This window comes from Pteropus medius, unplaced genomic scaffold, assembly GCF_902729225.1.
Source record: "Pteropus medius unplaced genomic scaffold, Ma_sr-lr_union100, whole genome shotgun sequence".
In the NCBI taxonomy this organism is placed as follows: Eukaryota; Metazoa; Chordata; class Mammalia; order Chiroptera; family Pteropodidae; genus Pteropus; species Pteropus medius.
Window position 1 is genome coordinate 5,638,445 of NW_024352784.1, and position 20,886 is coordinate 5,659,330.

Consider the following 20,886-nt stretch of genomic DNA (forward strand, 5'->3'; position numbering starts at 1 on the left):
GGTTGTTTGCCTTCTTATTGTTTGAGTTGTCAGATTTCTTTGGGTATTCTGGATATTAGGCCTTTATCAGATATATGATTTGCAAATATGTTTCTCCCATTTTGTGGATGGTTTTTTCACTTTCTTTAGAGTGTCTTTTAATGCACAAAGTGTTTTTAATTTTGATGAAGTTCAATTTATCTATTATTTCTTTTGTTATTCATGCTTTTGGTGTCATATCTAAGAATCCATTGACAAATCTGTGGGTATATAGATGTATCCCTGTGTTTTCTTCTAATAGTTTTATGGTTTTAGCTTTTAAAAGTAGTCTTTGATCCATTTTGAGGTAATTTTTGTATATGGTGTTAGAGATGGACCCAACTTCATTCTTTTGCGTGTGGCTAGCCAGTTGTTTTGGCATCATTTGTTGAAAACACTATTCTTTTCCCATTGAATAGTCTTGGCACTTTTATCTAAAATCAATTGACTATAGATGCATGAGTTAATTTATGGATTCTCAGTTCTAGTCCATCGAACGACATGTCTGTCTTTATGCCAGTACCATGCTGTTTTGATTACTGTTGGCTTTGTAGTAAGTTTTGAAATTGAGAAGTGTGACTCCTCCAGTTTGTTGTATTACATTGATTGATTTTCATTTATTGAACCACCCTTACATATCTTGGATAAATCTCACTTGTTCCTGGTGTATAATTTTTTTAAAATTATTTTTTATTATGGTAAAAGACACACAATATAAAATTTTCTACGTAACTTTTATTTTATTTATTTTTTAAATTTATTTATTTTAATTAGTTTCTAGTATACAGTACTTGATTAGACTCCATTGTAACATTTTAAGTGTACAGGTTAGTGGTATTAAATCTGTTCATATTGTTGTGCAACCATCACCACTGTCCATCTCTAGAACTCTTTTCATCTTATAAAACTGAAACTCTCTACCTATTAAGCAATAACTCCCCATCTCCCCAAGCTCCTGACACTTCTACTTTCTATTTCTATGAATTTGACTACTTTAGGTACCATATATAAATGGAATCATACAGCATCTGTCCTTTTGTCACTGGTTTCTTTTACTAAACATAATGTCCTCAGCAGTCACTCATATTAGAGCATGTGTCAAAATTTCTTTCCTTTTTAAGGCTAAATATTCCATTGCGTGAATATACACATTTTGTTCATGCATTCATCTGTTGCTTCCATCTGTTGACTATTGTGAATAATACTGCTATGAACAAAGATGTAAAAAATATCTCTTTAAGTCTTTGCTGTTAATTTTTTTGGATAAATACCCAGAATTGGAATTGCTGGATCAGGTTGTACAAGCCTTTTAATGTGCTGCTGCTGCTGGATTAGCTTTGCTAATATTTTATTGGAGATTTTTACATCTGTATTCATAAGGGATATTGGTCTATAATTTTCTTGTGATGTTATTGTCTGGCTTTGGTATCCGTGTAATACTGGCCTCATAGAATAAGTTAAATATTTCTTCATATCTCTTTCATTTTTGGGCAGACTTTGAGAAGGATTGGTGTTATTTATTTATTTTTAAATGATTGGTAGAATTCAGCAGTCAAATCATGTTGTCCTGAGTTTTTTTTTTCCTGGAAGTTTTATGATTACCTTTTTACTGATGTGATGACTTTGTTAAATTAATATTTGTTAAGTGAAGTGTAGGGTGGCAGATAATGAGCCATAGTTGAATAGCAGACCACAAGAGAAATTGAAATAGAGAAGTTTATTACTCACAGGTCCTGGAGGAATTACAGGACATGCCTCAAAGGGCCACACGGGGAAGTCAAGGCAGAGTGCAGGCCGAGGCAGGACCTAGGTATGTGCCTTGATTAGTACGTGTGGGTGGAGTGCTTTGGGCTTCCCAGGCCAGGGCTGGATCAGTCAATTCAAACCAAAAGAGCAGGGTTTTGGTAGTCTCCATGGGAAGGAGGGGAGACTGTTGATCACTAGTCATGTCGAGAATGTATATTTGAGACTCTGTGGGTTGCTATCTAGGGGATGCACTTCCATGAGAGGTCTAATGCTAGTTTAAAGTCCTTGTAGGCTGCTTGGCCAGATAAAATGGATGATGAAGCAACAATACCATGTAGAAGCTTAGCTAATCTCTAGTCAATTTATAGGTCTGTTCAGATTTTCTCTTTCTTCTTGAGTCATTTTGGGGAGTTTTTGTGTTTCTAGGAGTTTCCATTTTATCTAGATTATCTGATTTGTTGGCATTCAATTATTCATAGTATTCTTCTATAATATTTTTTATTTCTGTAAGGTTGCTGATAATATGCCTATTTTCACTCCTGATTTTAGTTATTTGAGTCTTCTCTTTTGTTTTCTTGGTGAGAGCATAGTCAATTTTGTCGATCTTTTCAAAGAACTAACTTGGTTTTGTTGATTTTATCTATTGTTTTTATATTCCCTATTTCATGTATCTCTGCTCTGATTTTTATTATTTCCTTCCTTCTTGCTTTTGGTTTAGTTTATTCTTATTTTTCTAGTGGCTTAAGGTGGAAGTTTAGGTTATTGATTTGAGGTCCTTTTTTTTTTAACGTAGATGTTTGCAGTTGTGAATTTCACTGAGCACTTTTACACTGCATTCCATATGTTTTGATATGTTGTGTTTTCAGTTTTATTCATGTAAAAGTATTTAATAGTTGACATACTTGTGATTTGTTCTTTAATTCACTCAGTTTAATAGTGTGTTATTTGCTTTGCAGTTTACAAATTTTCCAAAACTATTGATTTTTAGTTTTCATTCCATTATGGTCAGAGAGGATACTTTGTATGATTTCAGTTTTTAAAAATTTTTTGAAGCTTATTTTGTGGCTGAACCGATGGTTTATACTGAGGAATGTTCCATTTGCACTTGAAAGAGGTGTGTGTATATGGCTTTTGTTGGGTAGAACATTCCGTATACATCTCTTAGGTCTGGTTGATTTATAATATTGTTCACGTCTTCTATATCCTTGTTTATCTGTTGTATGGTTGTGCTACCCTCTGTTGAAAGTGAGATTTTCATGTCTCCAACTATTTCCCCTTTAGTTTTGACAGTTTTTGCTTCATATATTTTGTTATATGTTGTTAGGTACATATATGTTTATAATCATTTCTATCTTCTTGACTCTTTTTTCATTATATAATGTCCTGCTTTGTGTCTTGTAACATATTTTTATCTTATAGTTTATTTGCCTGATATTGGTATAGCCACTCCAGCTCTCTTTTGTTTCCTGCTTACATGGGATATCTTTCCATTCGTTCATTTTCAACCTATTATTGGTTCTAAAGTGCATCTTTTATAGACAGCATGTAGTGGATTGCTTAAAAAAAAATCCATTCTGCCAAACTCTGCCTTTTAATTACAGTGTTTAATCCATTTATTCAGTGTAATTACAGATACAGAAGTTCTGCCATTTTTCTATTTGTTTTCTTATCTTTTGTTCCTCATTTTTTTCTGTTACTACCTTCTTTTGTGTTATAGGTTTTCTCATGTAACATATGATTCATTTCTCATTTCTTTTACTGTGCACCTTTTCATTATTTTCTTAGTGATTGCCCTGGGGGTTACAATTAACATATTAATTCATAACAATCTAGTTCAAATTAATAAAAACTTAGTTTTAATATTATATAAAAGCTTTTCTTTTATATATAGCTCTGTTCCCCCCCTTTGTGTTGCTGTTGTCACAAGTAACATCTTTTTAATTGTGTGCCCATCAAGATATATTTATAATGATTGTGTTATATATTTGTCCCCTTGATTTTTAAATGCTAAGCCAACCTTGCATTCTTAAATTCAATTAAAAATGACATGTTTTTGTTTTATTCTTGTAATGGATTGCTGGTTCAATTTGCTAATATTTTGCCAAGGATTTTTCTGTCTGTGTTCATAAGGGATATTGGTCTGTAATTGTGTGTGTAAGAGAGATATGTCTTTGTCAAGTTTTAGTATCAGTAATGTTAGTCTTATGAATTGAAAATTCTTCCTTTCTCAATTTTATGAAGGAGTTTGTGTCAAATAGATGTTATTTCTTAAATGTTTGATAGGATTCATCAGTGAAACCATCTGGACATAGACTTTTTTTGTAGGCAACTTTTCAATTACTTATTCACTTAAAAAAAGATATAGGATTAATCAGATATTGTTTCATTTTCAATTTTAGCATGTTGTAGTTTTTCAAGTAGTTTGTCTGATTCATCTAAGTGTCAAATTTAATAACTTAAAGTTGTTCATCATATTCTAATAACTTTTTTTGAGATAATGGGTTAATGTTTTAATGTCTGTAGCAATGTAACTTTAAAAAATGCTTATATTAACATAGCAAACATCTAGATTGTACTTATTACAGACCTTTTACTTTAAGAATATTAACTTTTAATTCCCACAATAATTTGTGAGGTAGATAGTATTATCCTCTCCATATTATAGATGAAGAAATCAAGGTTAAACTGAGAGCTTAGATGCTTTGCTCAAGATTACAGAGCTAGTATATTAAGGACTTAAATTGTAATCCAGGTAGTCTGGGTCTAGAGTCTCTTTTTCTTAACTACTATGTTCTTGACCTTTCTTAAATGACAGATGCCTGTTCTGTTCTTATGGAATTATACTGTATTCTCTTTAGAAACCATCCCTGCTCCCAGTATCATTATACCACTGAGTGGAAATATTTGTTTCTGCTATTCCTAATTAGAACTTGAAATGCCTTTTTCCCCATAAAAGCATTACAGTGATGCTAGGCATATTTAAAATATTGTTAATACTCTTCATTCACATATGTTAAAAAGATTTCTGGAGCTTTTCTGGTTCACTGCAAAATGAGTTCACTACAAAATGAGAAACACTATGTTTTTTTTTTTAAGTTCACTTGCCTGAAAGGTTAAACTTTACTTATATGGAAGTTGTGCTTTTTGGAATCTCTTAACAAGTCGAATTTACTGAAGTGTTTATAAATCATAATTTTAAAAAGACAAACATTACGATTAATTTTTGCACATATTTTATTTTGTTTCACTTCGATTAACTTGTTGATTAATATCTTTCAGGGTTATTCAAATGCTCAGAAGAATATTCTTCTTCAGGTGGATCAGAACTGTGTTCGCAATTCTTATGATGTTTTCTCTTTGCTGCGGTAAGATGCTTCTCAGAGTCTTCCTGCATTTTCTAAAGAATTTTCCTCATTTTGAGTTTGTGACATTTCGGTGTCACAAATTATGGAAGCTTTAGAAGCTGTTATTCAGGCTTGGCATTTTTTAGTGAGTGCTTCATAAATTTTGTAGCTACAATGATTTAAGTTTATCTCTTTCACAAAGCCTTTGGAAAGCCATTTCCTCTCTCTGGACAATGAGAGAGAATGATTGGTAGCCAGTGATCTTAAAACAGGGACATGAGCTGTTTCTGGTCTTCTGCATTATAAAGAGCATCAAGCAGAGGTACAAAATTTAGACTTATCAAAGTCTTAACAATTATAGCATTATTAGAAATGCCCTCCAATAGTCCCAGATATGGTTTAGAGTTTTGACCTGCTGTTCATCTTTTAAAAGAATCATGTTTGGCAAGGCAAAGGAGCTTAGCGTGAATCTCATGCCTAAAGGCTTAACTGCCTCAGCTCTGTATTTTCATAATGTCTGGGCTTAATTTTGAAAGATTTCAAAATTTGGTTTTAATTTTCAGTGTAGTGGTTGATCATCAAGGACATTTTCCCAGGAGGCAGGTTACCAAAATAAATGCAATTCAAAATAAAGTTAACAGTGACATTCAGCCTATGTTCAATCTTCTTAGATAGATGGTTCATTGAAATTTGATTTTGGCAGTATTTTTGTAATGTTTATGTAACACATCATGAATTTCAGACCATTAGACGTCCTTTATTTATCTACTAGAGGAAGAATCCAGAAGGATGATTGGACTCTTGTCCAATTGGATGATTGTTTGTTTTATAAACATTATGAAATGAGCTTTTCCTTTGCAAATCTTAAATCTTATTAAGATATGATGATAGAGAGTTTGGTCACATGGACTGAATAAATTGCTCTTAAGAGACCATGATTTTCAACTGAAGTAACCACACACATTTGATGACTTTTGATTCTTATCTGAGAGGTACTTTGGCTTTGACTTCTTGGACTATTTACAGAATGAACAGGATTTAATAAGCAGATGGTGGAGAAAACAGGAGGTGTCAAAATATATAATACATTATTGAACTTGTTCAGTTTGGGACTGCATTAAATTTTAAGTATTTGAAAGAAGAATGTACAGAAATAGTTTGAAATATGAGTAAGCCACTAGTATTTCTTGACTTGTTTTTCCTCAGTAAAATGAAGGTATAGATAGTATTACTTTAAAGATATTTTCCAAGTATAAGATTGTGTGATCTTATTAGAGAAACAAGTAGAATTAAAAGAAAAGGGAATACAGAGTCAGTGAGATGACTCTGGGATGACTTTGGTAGTTGCTCAATTATTTATCATTGATCTTGGGAGTATTATTTTTAGGGTGCCTTTCAGATTCCTTAGATGTGTCAACAATTTGAATTGCCTTATTAACATTGGGCTTCTCATCACCACTGGGTAAATCATAGCTGGTAACACAGATATGCTTTTCTGAACCAGATCAAGTGTCTTTTATCATCCAAATTGCTATAACCCAGAGAGTTGCTCTGGAACTAGGAACTTCAGCTTGTACTTGTCAAAGTTAATGAGTAAAATGGAATGTTCTCAATGATTTTCTCAGACATGAATAGAGTCACCATCATCTATTTGCTCAATCAAAAGTTCTTTCCTACAGTTTTTGTCGAGACATGTAAAGTGCTCACTGGGAAACAAATTTCGTGCCTATCAATTTTGCTCATAGTTTTCCTCTTTAACTCAGACAACATTGTTCTGAGTGAATCAGTTTTGAAAAATATACCTTTTCTTTTCCTGATGCTTTCTTGATTTTTGAAATTGTTACTTTTTTTTTAAACGCCTTCAGCACCTGGTATTCTTAGGTGGTCTCCCATCCAAGGACTAACCAAGCCCGACACTGCTTAGCTTCCGAGATCAGACGAGATTAGGCATGGCCGTAGATGAAATTGTTACTTCTTGATCTGTAATTTTATGTGAAAACAGAGTCTGAATTATTGATTGATCGATTGATTCAATTCTTTAAAATCTCTTTTAACTTCACAAAATTCTCAGTGCCATTTGGAGTCAGGATTAGAACCCAGGTCTCCTGATTCTGATTTTTGAGAGTATATTCTAGTTTTAATAGCTTTCAGTGTGTTGTGCCATTAGTATGCATATAGTCTTTCCACTTTTTATGTGTGAATGTCATAGGAAAATAGGAAATCTTGACTAAGGCAGAGATTTTGGAGTATGTAAGCCCAGGGTGTTAAAACACCGTCAGATAAATAGATGTGTTGTACAATTTAGTAGGAAAACAATGACCGGAGGTTTTATTCAGATTTTTTGCACCAATCGTTAAGACTTTAGGCTAACTTCAGTTGCCAAAGTAATAGCAGCTCTTTACAAATTTAGGTTCGGTGCGTGTGATGGTAATTAAAGTTTTGCTTCTTTAACCCTTGGAAATCCCCGGGTTAAGGGTTAGTTTTCACGGAAGCAGACATTTAATTAGGAGCCACTTTACTCATTGTTCATTTGATACTTTAATATAGGATGTTCACCACAAGGTGTCAGTGTTGCTCTTTAACTGGCATTTATTTTAGGTTTGAAGTGAGAAAAGTAGGGTTATAAATTACAAGTGAGCATTTATTTTTAGGAGTTAACTTTTTTCTTCTCTGTTATTCCTTCTAGGTTAAGGAATTTCTAGACTTATTAGATAGCTTTCTCTTTTTGGTACTGTTGATTTTTTTGTTTTTGTTTTTTATCCTATTGGTGATTAGGGAGTTATTGAGTGATTAGGGAGTTATTGAAAGATAATAAGGAGGGGAGGAATGACATGGTCAGGTGTGCAATTTAGAATACTAACCATGGTGACAGCGGGAAATGGATTTGAGGGATGAGACTGGAAGCAAGGAGGTGTCTGTAATCCAACCTGTTCTCTGAGATTGAAAGATTATTTTTGATGTTTAAAAACTTTTTTTTTCCTTTCATACTTTCTCAAAAAGGTTGCTCTGTTGTAGTGAGATAAGTTAAAATAATTCTGACTTTCTTCTAGTATAGTTTTTATTATTATTATTATTATTATTCCCCCTTCGACATGTCCTACGTTAGCCAGTTTAATGAGCGCAAGTATGGTGGGGATATCATGGGCCTTCCACCTAGATTCCAGTCCTAAAACTGCCATATGCCCATTACTGGATGCAAAACGTTGGTCAAGTTACTTAACTTTGGTTGCCTCAAGCTACTTTTGTAAAATGGAGATAATATTTGTCTCAGGAATATTATGAGAATTAAATAAGGTAAAATACTTGAAAGATCGTAGGACAGTTGCTGTACTAGACATTCAGTGTATAATAGTTTTCATTTTCCCTTTTACTTCTCTCATCTTGGAATTCACTTTCTCCTTTATGTCAGTGTTTTTTATGTTACCACTAGCTTTTCCAATTTTCAACACAATTTTTCTTTCTTGCCATTCTAGTGACATTGAAAACTTCTTGAAGGAAGGTATTATTTCATATGGTTACATTTTCTCCTCTCTTTCTATTTTATTGATAGTTCTAGGTTTTATTGGAGTTCTTGTGGATCCTGGTGTGATCGAAGGGCCCTAATTCTTGTGGATCCTCGGACTCTTTTGCAATACTCTTTCTTCTTGAGTATGCTCTTCCATTACCACAGCGTCAACCAACACGTCCACATCTTAGCAACTCTCAAATCTATATCTCAGGTTCCTGACTCTTTTAGATTTCTGATCTGTGTTTTCCAATGACTCTTAGACATTTATAGTTTCATGTTCTGTAGGAACCTCAACCTTAACATATCCAGAGTTACACTCACTGACTTAATTCTCCTCTTCATTTTCTTTTCCCTGGTTTGTTTAGTAGTATTGTCATTATCTCAGGCACCCAAGAGAACATACCCCTCTTTGTTCTCACCTTGTATTTTCCTGAACTATTTCTTGACCTCCTAACTAATCTCTCTACTACTAGATTTTCCTTCTTGCAATTAATGCTATTATTTGTTGAGTACTTACTTTGTGCCAGGAAGTATTCTAAATGTTTTACATTAATTAACTCTCTTCATTCTCAAAATAATCCTCTCTGGTAAGAACTATTCCTGTTCTTATTTACAGATGAAGAACTTGAGGCACAAAGCAGTTAAGTAGCTTATTCAAGGTCACACAACTAGTGTTGGCCTGTATTCAAACCCAGTCTAGCTCCAGAGCCCTTGTTCTTTACCAGTACATATTACTGCTTTATAATTTTTTACACTGCTCTAGTATAATTCATCTTCCACATTGCTGCCAGAGTTACTTTTTAAAAGGTACATCGGTTTTGTCACTCATTGGGTTTAGAAATCTTTGAGCAAATGTATTTAAAACACATTGTTCTAAACACTTCATAGGGACTAGTGTCCTTATTTCAAGTCCTCCAACCACTGCCTGTGCAATTAATAGCTAGCATTTATTGAGAACTTACTGTGTTATAATTAGTTCTTCATTGTCTGATTCTCTTTCTTCTCAGCACCCCAAACTGAGAGCTCCTTTAGGCAAGAATCCTTGTTTTATAGATCTTTGTATTAGCCCTATCACAATGTATGCCACATATATTAAGCGTTTATTATCTGCAAATTGAACTATTGTTCAGGTTACAGAGGACTAGGGTTTTGTTGTTCCTGTTATTGCTTTGCGTCTGGCAAAATGAGAGTTATAAAATATTTCCAGGCCATTATCCAAAGTGTTGAAAATGTAATCAGATACGTGAACCTTCAGCTTCTTTTTTTCTTTCTGCCACTGCCCTCTACATAACATCTGGTGAGATTTCAGGATTTTGTGACTTTTAATTTGATTCCTTATATAGATTTTTTTTTTCTGGAATATCTTTATCTGACCGTCTGGAGGCAAATCCTGTCCTCTTAGCCAACCTACTTTGACAGAAAATATTTTTCTTATATAAACTTCAATTTTAAAAGGGAAATGCTTACATCAAATAAATTATTTTTAGGGCGATATTTAGAAAACGGATGGGATGAGATGTATGAGGTATAACTGTCTATCTATAACCTTTAAATTTTAGATGTGATAACCAACTTTTGGGTTGCAGGGAGAGTTTTTTCCTTTCCCCGCCTCATAATCTCTTCCTAAGTGGTAATTGCATGTATACAGAATATAGCTAAAAACCCAGCTGAAAGCAAAATTTATGTACTAAAAAAACATACTTTCTTATTCACAGTAGAGACTAGACTCTTAACCTAGTGTCTCTGGGCTCATTTATAATAAATTAGAAGGGGAATTAAGAGGATTGCTGTTAAGGTAGACATACTGATGGCAAGGAAAAGTGAAAGCTGATAGTTTGCTTTGTGATTTACTCTTTGATTCTGGAATATAACTGAGTGATAAATAATATCAGCTACTGTCCTACCTTTATAGTCGCTACGTTTGGATTCACAAACAGCCCTCTCTTACTACTTCATGTAAAAGGAGGGCGATGTGGGGGGCGTGGTATTCCAACTGTAAAGAGAGACTGAGTAAGAAAGCAGAGCTTACCTCTTTGTATGAGCAGTCAGTCTTTTCCCCAAGCACATCTCCACGTTGCAGTTCATAACTGAAGTTAATAATGAGAATTATTGAGCGCACTGTATTAGTTTTTACTAATGTTATTTCCATTTCGTGGATGAGGAAACTAAGGCTTAGAAAGTGAAAGGACTTGCTTAGCACCGTAGGATAAATAAGTGTTCAAGCAGGTTTAAATAAAGGGAGGCCAGGCATTGCATGTGCTTTTCTTTCGTTAGACCATGTTGATATCAAATTATCAGTAAAATATACAGTTGTGATTGTCAGAGCTTATATAAGAAAGCAATGATGTGTGATAAATTTTAGAAAGGTTTTCAATTCAAATTTAGAATGAAAAGTTTTGGTATTTAATGTAAGTTTTGATGAAACAAAATTGGTATTTATGTGTAATAGCACATTTTATTCTCTTTCTCTGTACATACACACATATGTATGCATACACATAAAGACACACATGCATATATTTACAAAAATAGAATTTAAACAAAATACTGGAGTAATTTTAGGTGTGTTCTCCCTCACCCCCCATTTTTACTTTTTGGCTTGTCTTCTTCCTTAAACCCTTCTCTACCACTATACTGCCCCAAAGCCCGAATGTTGTCTCCTCCCCTCCCCCCAATCCATATACTGAAACCTAATCCCCAATGTGATGGTATTTCAAGCTGGGGGCCTTTGGGAAATGATCAGGTCATGAGGGCAGAGCCCTCATGAATGGAATTAGTGCCCTTATAAAAGAGGCCCCAGGAGATCACAGCTCCTTCCATCATGTAAAGTTATAGTGAAAAGACGACTGTGAACCAGGAAGCAGGTTCTCGTCGACATCGACCATGCTGGTGCCTTGATCTTGGACTTCCATCCTCCAGAACTGTGAGGAATAAATTTCTGTTTATAACCCACCCAGTCTGTGGTATTTTATTATAGTAGTCAGAATTGATTAAGATACCACCCAAATACAGAACACCTGTCCACATGACTCCGGGTCACCCATTCACCCATGTGTATCTGTCTGTATTTTTTCCCATAGTCTCTATGTATATGCCATAGATATCACTTTGTGCATTTATACATTATGTGTATGTATGTTAAGAGTTTAAATTACTGTTTTACAGAATTGGAGTGGATATTATATAAATGACTCTTCACCTTGTTTTTCTTATTCAACATTCCATATACTAATCTCTTCAATTCACTCTGTGGTTTTACAGTAATCCATGGTGGGGGTCTACCATATTTTTCAACCATTATCCTGTTGATGGGCATTTAATATTTACTCTGGCTCTAGTTTTTTGTTTGTCCATTTTGCCACTATGCACAGTACAGAAGTAAATATCTGTATATGTTTATGATGTTTTTATTTCTGTGAATTAAATTCTCAAGAGTGGGATTTCTGAGTCAAAGGGTATATATATTTTAATTTTAAGAGCTAAGATAGTTTTCCTAAAGAGTACAGAGAATGTGTGGCCATCACTCCTTACCCTGAATCCCTGCTGGCAATGAGTATCATCATTTTTTTGTGGGTGATTTTTATTAATCTGATGATAATCAGATTTTACTTTAATTTTCATTGTTACTTTAATTTTCATTAGCCTCAGTATAGGTGCTTAGTCTGAGCTGCAAATGAAAGTGAACATCTTGGCTTGAGTTTGTTAGCCATATAGTGTATTCCGTGAATTTGATATTTATGTACTTTATCAACATTTTTATTGAGTTGCTTAAATATTTTTTCATAAGTTTTTAGGGGTCTTTGATATTTTTTCCAAGACTATCAATTATATTTTGACTTAGTATACCTAATACAAAAAGTTTATATTTGTTATGTCATAAATTCTATTTTTTATTTTATATCTTCTGGATCCTTGGTCTTGTCTTAAGAAATCTCTCTGACATCTTTGTTCTACATATATTTCTAAGTTTTCTTTCAAGATTAGTATTATTTTGCCTTTGAAATTAAATCTTTAATACAATTCAGGATTAATCTTAAATATATTATGTAGATATTTATATATGGTGTGATAGAGATTAATTTTCTTCACAGATGAACATCTAATTGTACTGCCTTTTCCCACTGAATTAAATACTACCTTTGTCATATATAAAAACTCACATTATACCAGGATCCATTTCTGGATTTTTTTTTTTTGCTTTGATCTTTATGTCTTTTCCTTTGCCAATTTCAGATTGATTTAATTACAGTGGTTTTTTGATATGTTCTAATATCAAGTAAGACAAGTTGCCCTCTTTTACTAGTCTTTTTCATACCATTTTTGGCTATTCTCAGAACTTTATTCTTCCATATGAACCTTAAGGTTATTTGATCCTATTTTTAAAAAACTTTTCTGGAATTCTAATGGGAATTTTTATATTCATTGGCTTCTTACATATTGGAAGAGCTGTCATTTTTATTCCCATCCAACACACGGTATGTCTTATATTTATTCAAATTTCGTTCCTTCAATAAGATTTTTATAGTTCCATTAAATTTGTTCTTGAGTATGCTATATTTTTTACACTATTTTGTATAAAATATATTTTTTCATTTCCATTTCTGTCTTTATTACTATTATAGAGAAAAGCTATAATTTTAAGAAAATCTTATATTCAGTGATTATATCAAATCATCTTGTCGTTATTATCTTTTAAGGAAAACTCTTTGATTTTCTTGGCATACATCATTGCCATTAAACAAAAATAATAAGTCTATCTCTTCTTCTCCAGTGTTTGTACTGATTTTCTACTTTTACTGCATTTAGTAAACCTTATAGAACTTTAAAAATAATGTTGAAAGTAATGGGCATTACTTTTAAAAACAGTGAATATTCTAGTCCAGTTCTTATTTTAATAGAAAATGTTCAGCGTTTTCCTGTTCAGAATATTTTCTGTTAATTTTGGAAAATATTTAAGTAGTTTTCCTATTTATTTAATGTTTTTATTAGTAATGGATGCTGAATTTTTCCTCCTTTAATTTATAGTTGCAATAAGGTATTTAGGTTTCCTGATATTGCATTACTAGTTAGCTAAGGTTATCCTTTTGCTCATCACTATAAGTGAGACTGATGTATAGTATTTGTAGTAGTTGCTTTTCTTTGCAGAGAGTGGGGCAGGGTAGGTAACCATTTTTTCCTAAGATCTTAAAATTGAATTGTGAAGTTTTTCATCTTTTTCTATGACCCTAATCTGTAAATTGATAATAATAGCATCTACCTCATTGGGTTGTTTGGAGGATTAAATGAATTAATATGAAGTGCTTAGTACAGTGCCTGAATATAGTTAGCAATATATATGTTAGCTATTAGCATCAGCATTAGCAGCAGCAGTGGAAACATATTAAATAATTTTAGGAATTTTCCATTCTTTAAAGGTTTGTTAGAATTTAGCTATTAACTCATCTAAGTCAGAGTGTCTTTATAATGATAAATACCTTTAGAGCTAATTGCTCTGTCCATATTTTCCTACAGAATGTAATTTATTCTTGGCAATTTGTTTTTTGCAAGGAAACCATCTGTTTTCTCTAGATTTTAAAATTTATTGCTGAAACAGTGCATATAGTTTTATTTTATAATTCGCTTAATCATTTCAGTAATTGACAGCATATTTTCTAATTAAGTACCAAAACCACTCTAGTATTTTAGTTACAGAATTATTGTTATATTATAAAATCTTCTTGGATAAGATGTTTCCTATAATGAAGTCGTAGTACTTTGCGTAAGCTAAAGCAAAGTATTTGAGACACTTTTTGCTTTTAAAATGTTTCTCAGAATGAGAATGGAGAACAGAAACTATAAAAATTTAGGGAATTTGTATCTCTAGTTTACAATTTTGTCCCCAGCATATAGCAACAATCTGGCTCAGAGTACATACTCTGTAAATATTTGTTAAATGAATGAATGATTAAATTAGTAAATGAATGGGTAAAATACATTTACTAATTTAATCTGATTGGATAATAACAATAATAGGTAGGTTTCTGGAGGAATTTTTTAAATGATAGATCTTTAATAACCTTTCTAAAGATAATTTAATATTAACCTTGGATATGTTCCCCCACGATTCCAGTATATTTTTAATATAAAATAGCTGAGTAATTTTAGACAGAGCACTTGCTAATAAAAGTCATGTAAAGGCATTGTATGGTAAATTAACTCCAAATTATTAAGTTAACTGGTAGTGATGAGTTATTGATAGATCTCATAGTCTTTAACTGGGATCTTTCCTAGGCTATTCATGCCACTAAGTCTGTTTCTCTAGTGTACTGAATGTTAACAGGGAGTAAGGGATAGTGGGTAAATTAAATGAGCCCTCCCCCAAAACAGTGTTCAGAACTCCTGGCTTGGAGCAGTAGTTAATTTTCAAATGTTGGAATGGCACAAGAAGTGCATAAAATCAGCGTAAAGAAGTGAAGAGCATCTTTTGAGGGTAGTTAAGTATATGAGTACTCTTCTGCCTAAAAGATATTCTCTTTCCCTGCCCCTGTCTTTCAATTCTGGCTTGAGTTCACAGGGTTACTTTGCTAAGACTACTTTGTTGAAGATGTCACTGCAAATTAAGGCTTTACCATCACGCCCCTCGTAGCCACCTTGTAACTTCTACGTTCCCACTGGTGCCAGGCATGTTCCAAGGCAGCTTTCCAAGGTTTAGTGATTTTGCCCTGATGTCTCTGCCAGTAAAAATAACCAGTTGCCTTAATACCTTCTCCACCCATAAGTTGATTTTTACATGCTGTTTTATTAAGAGAACTTATCAGAGATTTTAGGAGAATTAATGTATTATGCTTATCAGGATATCACCTGGCCTTTGAAGTAAACTTAATTCAAAGTGTGGGATGTTTTACCTTTGAAGAGAATTTGAAACTCAGTGTGTTTATATGTTAGGAGAGTGGACATTGTAATAACCTCATTACTACAGTTGATTCTTTATGACTGGAAGTACTCTATTAAAGTGAGAAGCCAGATTCTTATTTTGGGGACTTATATTCTAGCTGGACAGATGAACAGATACAGCAAGTAAGGGGTCTCACTTTGTTGAGAAGATAAAAATAATTTCTAAATATTTTCTTGACGTCGTAGGAATAAGTCAGAATCTCATCCTTTACTATGCCTGTACAGGTAGTAGGAAAGGAAAATAATATTTGAGTATGTAAAATATGAAAGGCATTTAAATGCTAAAAACCTAACATGCACTTTTTTATAATAGTCACAATAGCCTGCTACTATTTTAATTGCGTTTTACTGGTAAGCAAACTGCAGCTTGGAAAAGTTGAGCTAGTATGTTATTCAAAGTCCAAATCTGTCAGATGACAAAGGCCTTTCCCATATATTTCTCTATCTCATGTGGAAGAATTTGCTGTGACATTCCTTTTTCCCCTTGAGCCTACCTAACAGCACCCATTTTATCTCCAATAAAATATCTTTGGTGGCGCACTTGAGTATAAAACGGGCCAGGCATTTCTCAAAGGGTTTTGTGGCCCTTGCACAGTGGAGGCTTTCATAATAGGCCTTCACCTAGAGCCATCCAAAGTATGCTTAACACACCCCCACCTCTGCCTCCCCCTGTTGAAGGTGTTAACTAAGGTCTTTAGATTTGTCACTGAGGAGTTTCTCTGAAACTCTTTTACCACAGATTTCTTTTGTTTCTATTCCCCAATATAGTGTGTGAAGTAATTGGACACATGATTTTTCCTTAGTTGACATCTGTCTTTTCAAGCTCCCATCTGTAAATTCTGACTGCAAGAAGCACGCTAACACCATAAAGGTAAAATGACTTTTCCACAGTAGCACTGATTTTTCTATCTCAGAGATTCATTGATTCTACTGATAGTGTCAGATATGAATCTTGGAGTAGAACTGACTTTTAAACGGTTGATGGGGAGAACATCTGGGGATTTAAATGTATGAAAAATTCAGTATAAGCCCAGAAATTGACTCCATAGCTTTCAAAAGGGAGCTAAGATTATCTTATGTTTTATTAATTCAAATATAGTATCCAGGTCAAGGGAAGTAATAGTCTTCCTGGACTTTGTGTTCATTAGATCATATTTGGAATATTCTGTTTAATTTGAGTCCCAGCTTACTTTGATTAGAAGGAGCTAGGGGAGATGGCCAGGATGATATGGGGTTTTAAAACAGTTATATAAAAACTATTTGGGAATATAGGATATTTAGCTTAGAGAAGAGAGGACTTTGGGAATATAGTTGCTATCTTTAAACAGTTATTTAATTAATTTGGCAAACAGTTATTGGGTAATAGTAAAATGTACTGCCTGTCAGATAAATCCTTTACATGCTTTATCGCATTTAATCTTCAAAGCAGATCTGTGAGATTGATGCTATTCTTTGTTATCCTTATTTTGCTAATGAGGAAACAGATCCAGAAAGGAGAATTGACTTGACTAAGGTTGACAAAGCCAGCCAGCCAGCCAGCCAGCCAGCCAGACTTTTTGACTTCATTTCCTTTCATTTCTCCTATGCTACCACCCACAATCTGTAGAATTTGGCTCTTTTTGAAGAGATGTAATTTGGAAGAGGAAAAGTATGTAGGTATAGCGTTCCTGTGGATAGAATAATGATAATACTGAGGGGGATAGAAAGTACTGAGGATGGTAGGATGAATTGTTTTAGATAGGAAAGTCAGGGCAGACCTCACTGAGAAGAAAATATTTGAGCAAACACTTGAAAAAGATAAGGCAGCACATGGTGTGACTATCTGTAGGCAGAACATCCCAGAGTGTGCAAATAACCAGTATAAAAGCCCTGAGGTGAGAGTGAGCTTGGTTTGTTGCAAGAACGGTAAAGAAGTTAGTCTAGTTTGAGAATAGTGAGCCAAGTTGGCAGAGGCCAGATTGTATGGAGTTTTAGATTTTTTCTCAGTATGATGGGAAGATGTTAGAGGGTTTTGAGCAAGGGAGTGATGTGATCTGATTTGTATTTAAAGAAAATAACTCTGGCATGGCGACTAGACTGGTGGGGGATGGGGAGAGAGGCAACAGAGAGAATAGTTAATAGATTATTATAGTATTTAGGTAGAGATGAAAGTGACTTAGGCTGGTCTGGTAGCAGTTGAGGTAAATGAAGAGAAGCAGTTAGATTCCTGATATATTTTGAAGAGAGAGCTAACCAGACTTGCTAATGGTTTAAACGTGGGTATGTGAGAGAAATTAGACTTAAGGATAACTTCTAAGTATTAAATCTGAGCAACTAGGTAAATTGTGGTAGTGTTTATGAAAATAAATGGTGTGAGATTCCTGGGAGGAAGGAGGAGCAGGTAATAGGGAATCAAGGATATAGTTGGGACATGTTAAGCTTGAGATATGTATTAGTTATGCAGGTGAAGGTGCTGAGAAAGCAGTTGGATATGGAATTTTGACTTCAGGAGTCAACTGGTGCCAGAGATGTGAATTTGGGAATTATATCAGTCAAGTTTCACTGTAGAAAACATTAAACCACTCTAGATATTTTTATCAGAAAGAGATTTAATACAGAGAATCGGGTATTTACAGAATCATTAGAGGGCTGGAGGAATAGAAGTTTGAAGTCTGTTACTAGGCTTCCTGGACACCCTACCACTAGTCTTCAAGGTCAGCCCACCAGAACTGTGATCCACTGATCACAAAACTGCTGCTGGTGAAACAGCCATCCCACATCCAGGAGACACGTGAATGAAGAAACTGGCTACTGCAAAATCTCACACCAGCGAGAGCTTGTCACTGTTACTGGAAGAATGGCTTCCATCCCTCTACTTTCCAGGTTTTGCTCAAGGTTCTCCAACATTTAAGAGGAGGAAGATATAGCAGAGAAGGGTCAGCTAATGAGGTAGGGGAAAATCTAGGACAATATGGTGTTCCAGAGCCAAGTAAATTAAGTATGTTCAAGGGAGTGATCAACTGAATCAAATCCTTGTTCATTGGTTGAGTAAGGTGAGGACTGAGAATTGAATGCTGAATTTAGCAACTTGGAATCACTAGTGACATAAGAGCAATTTTAGTGGTGTTGTAGAAGTAGGTTAAGGAGAGATTTGGAGTGAGGAAATGAAGACAAAAGAAGTATACACTACTCTTGTGAAGTTTTTCTGTACAGAGGAATAGGGAAATGGTACTAAAGCTGGAGGGAAATGAGGGGTTAAGAGAACTGTTTTTTGTTTTGAGATGGAAGGTATTTAGCATATTCTTGTGTTGAAGGAAAACTTGTAGATGCATGAGAAAAAGAGGGATAATAGCAGGCACAAAAACCTTAGTTAAGTGAAAGACAGTGGAATTCATTGTACAGGTGGATGGTTTGGCCTTAGGAAGAAGGGTTGTATATCTGGGGAAAACAGAGTATATTGGGTACAGATACAGAATCACTTGGTAAATTTGATGATGGGAGAATGAATAAGTTCTCTAATTGTTTCGTTTTTCAGTAGCGTCATCAGCCTGTCAGGAAGGTAGAAGGATTGTATAAAGTTTGAAGAAAAAAGAGAAAGTTTAAAATAGTCATCTTGGAGAATGAGTGAGTGAATTAATTAGGCCCAGTAATTCTCAAATATTAGCCTGCATAGAAATAAGCTGGAGGGCTTGGTATATTCATTAGGTCTGGAGAGAGGCCTGGGAATTTGCGTTTGTAACTCTCCTGATCTTTCTCATCCATGGACCATACTTTGGCTATAAATTTAAGGGAGACCATTCATAATGCTGAGTATATTTCTCCAGCTGTATTCAGCCACTTGGGTGCAAAGGTGGAGAAGGTGATGAGTTGAATCGAACCAGAATTAGGATTTTGCCAGGTGAGCTCAAGGGGGAAAAATAGAAGGCCATAGGAATGATATATAGTGATGGAGCATAGAATCTAAGCTGGATAAGGAGAGAAGTGAGGACATGAAGAACATAATGGTCAGTGAAAAAAAAAACAGTAGGATCATTGAATTGGAAGTTCTGATGGTGAGGACAAAGTTTTGGAGTGAAGTGATCCAGAAATGTGGAGAGTGGTGGTCAGAGGTTGGGATGCTTGAGATTGAAGTTTGTAAACTGCTACAGTTATTAATTATGATTTAAAGTAAGAGAGTAAGCGACTGAACTAGGTACAGGTCAAGAACTGAGAAATTGAGTATTAGATGGATCTTTTACGTGGATGTAGAAGTCATCAAGAACAATGGCAGAGTAGTGGTGGTGAGTCAGGTGCTATGAATCACAGCAGCAGGAAGGGAAAGTGGCATGATCAGTTTGTACGATAAAGGGAACTGGAGAGCAGTGGTCTAGAAAGCGGCAGTGAGTTGAAGGAAGACAGTATTATGCAGGGTGTAGGAGAAAATACATGAGCCCCACTTGAGTCATGCGAGATCTTATTTATTTCTCACAATAGCCCTCATTTTTACAGATGAGGAAACCGAGGCTTCCAATAACTGGCCTGACATTTGTAGCTTGTGAATACTGGAGGGTAGCATCATGTGAGTCCAGTGGAAGCCAAAGGAAGGCATATGTTGACTCAATGTAAGAAGGTACTTTTAAGCAATTAGAAGTGTTCAGTGGAAGTGTTCCTTTAGAGGACAAGGTGAGCTCTCTTTCCCTGGAGTGTGTATCTGCCTGCTGTCATCACCTCTAATTTAATTACAGAGTGATATAAGGAGAAAAACAGTATAGTAAGTCCTCGATGTCGTCAATAGTTTCTTTGACTTAAAGGGAAACAATGATTGACGTATAACAAAACCAATTTAACCATAGGCTAGTTGATATAAACAAGAGTTATCGCATCAAATTTATAATGAAATGACGTTGAACAAAATGATGTTATTCAAGGACCTGCTGTGTATATAGTAAAGAAGGAAGGGAATTGATATTCATTAGCTATTGAAGAAACGGGCAGAGAGGGAGAAAGTTGAACTCAGTTATCTCTAATAGAGAGTCTATGATTATGTGGTAGTTGCACAACATTGCGAATGCACTTAATGCCACGAAATTATACAATTTAAAATAGTTGTATGCTATGTGAATTTCACCTTATTTAAAACGTCTGTGATTAAACTGGTTATTTCCATTTTATTATGCTGGCAATTCATCATTCTACAGAGTTTCACATGAGGTACTTTGGGTACAAAAAAGTAGAAATGTAGTTATTGCTTTCATGGAATTTTAGAATTTGGGTAAGTGGTGTATGTATGTGTAAATCTAAACTGCCAAAATAATGGTGTAAATAATTGCGGTTGAGCTTCCGAGGAGGAAGGACTCAGTTGGGTTCTGCTACCTATGC

At 34.4% G+C, this 20,886-nt stretch overlaps 1 protein-coding gene across 2 annotated transcripts in view; it reads left to right on the forward strand.

Annotated features, from left to right (window-relative positions):
- Window positions 1-20,886, forward strand: part of UVRAG (UV radiation resistance associated) — a 254,987-nt gene that overhangs the window by 60,504 nt on the left and 173,597 nt on the right. For both annotated transcript variants that reach the window (XM_039848085.1, XM_039848086.1), the window contains one exon: window positions 5,044-5,129. In XM_039848085.1, coding sequence (XP_039704019.1) covers window positions 5,044-5,129 — 86 coding nt within the window. The remainder of the gene's footprint in view (window positions 1-5,043; window positions 5,130-20,886) is intronic.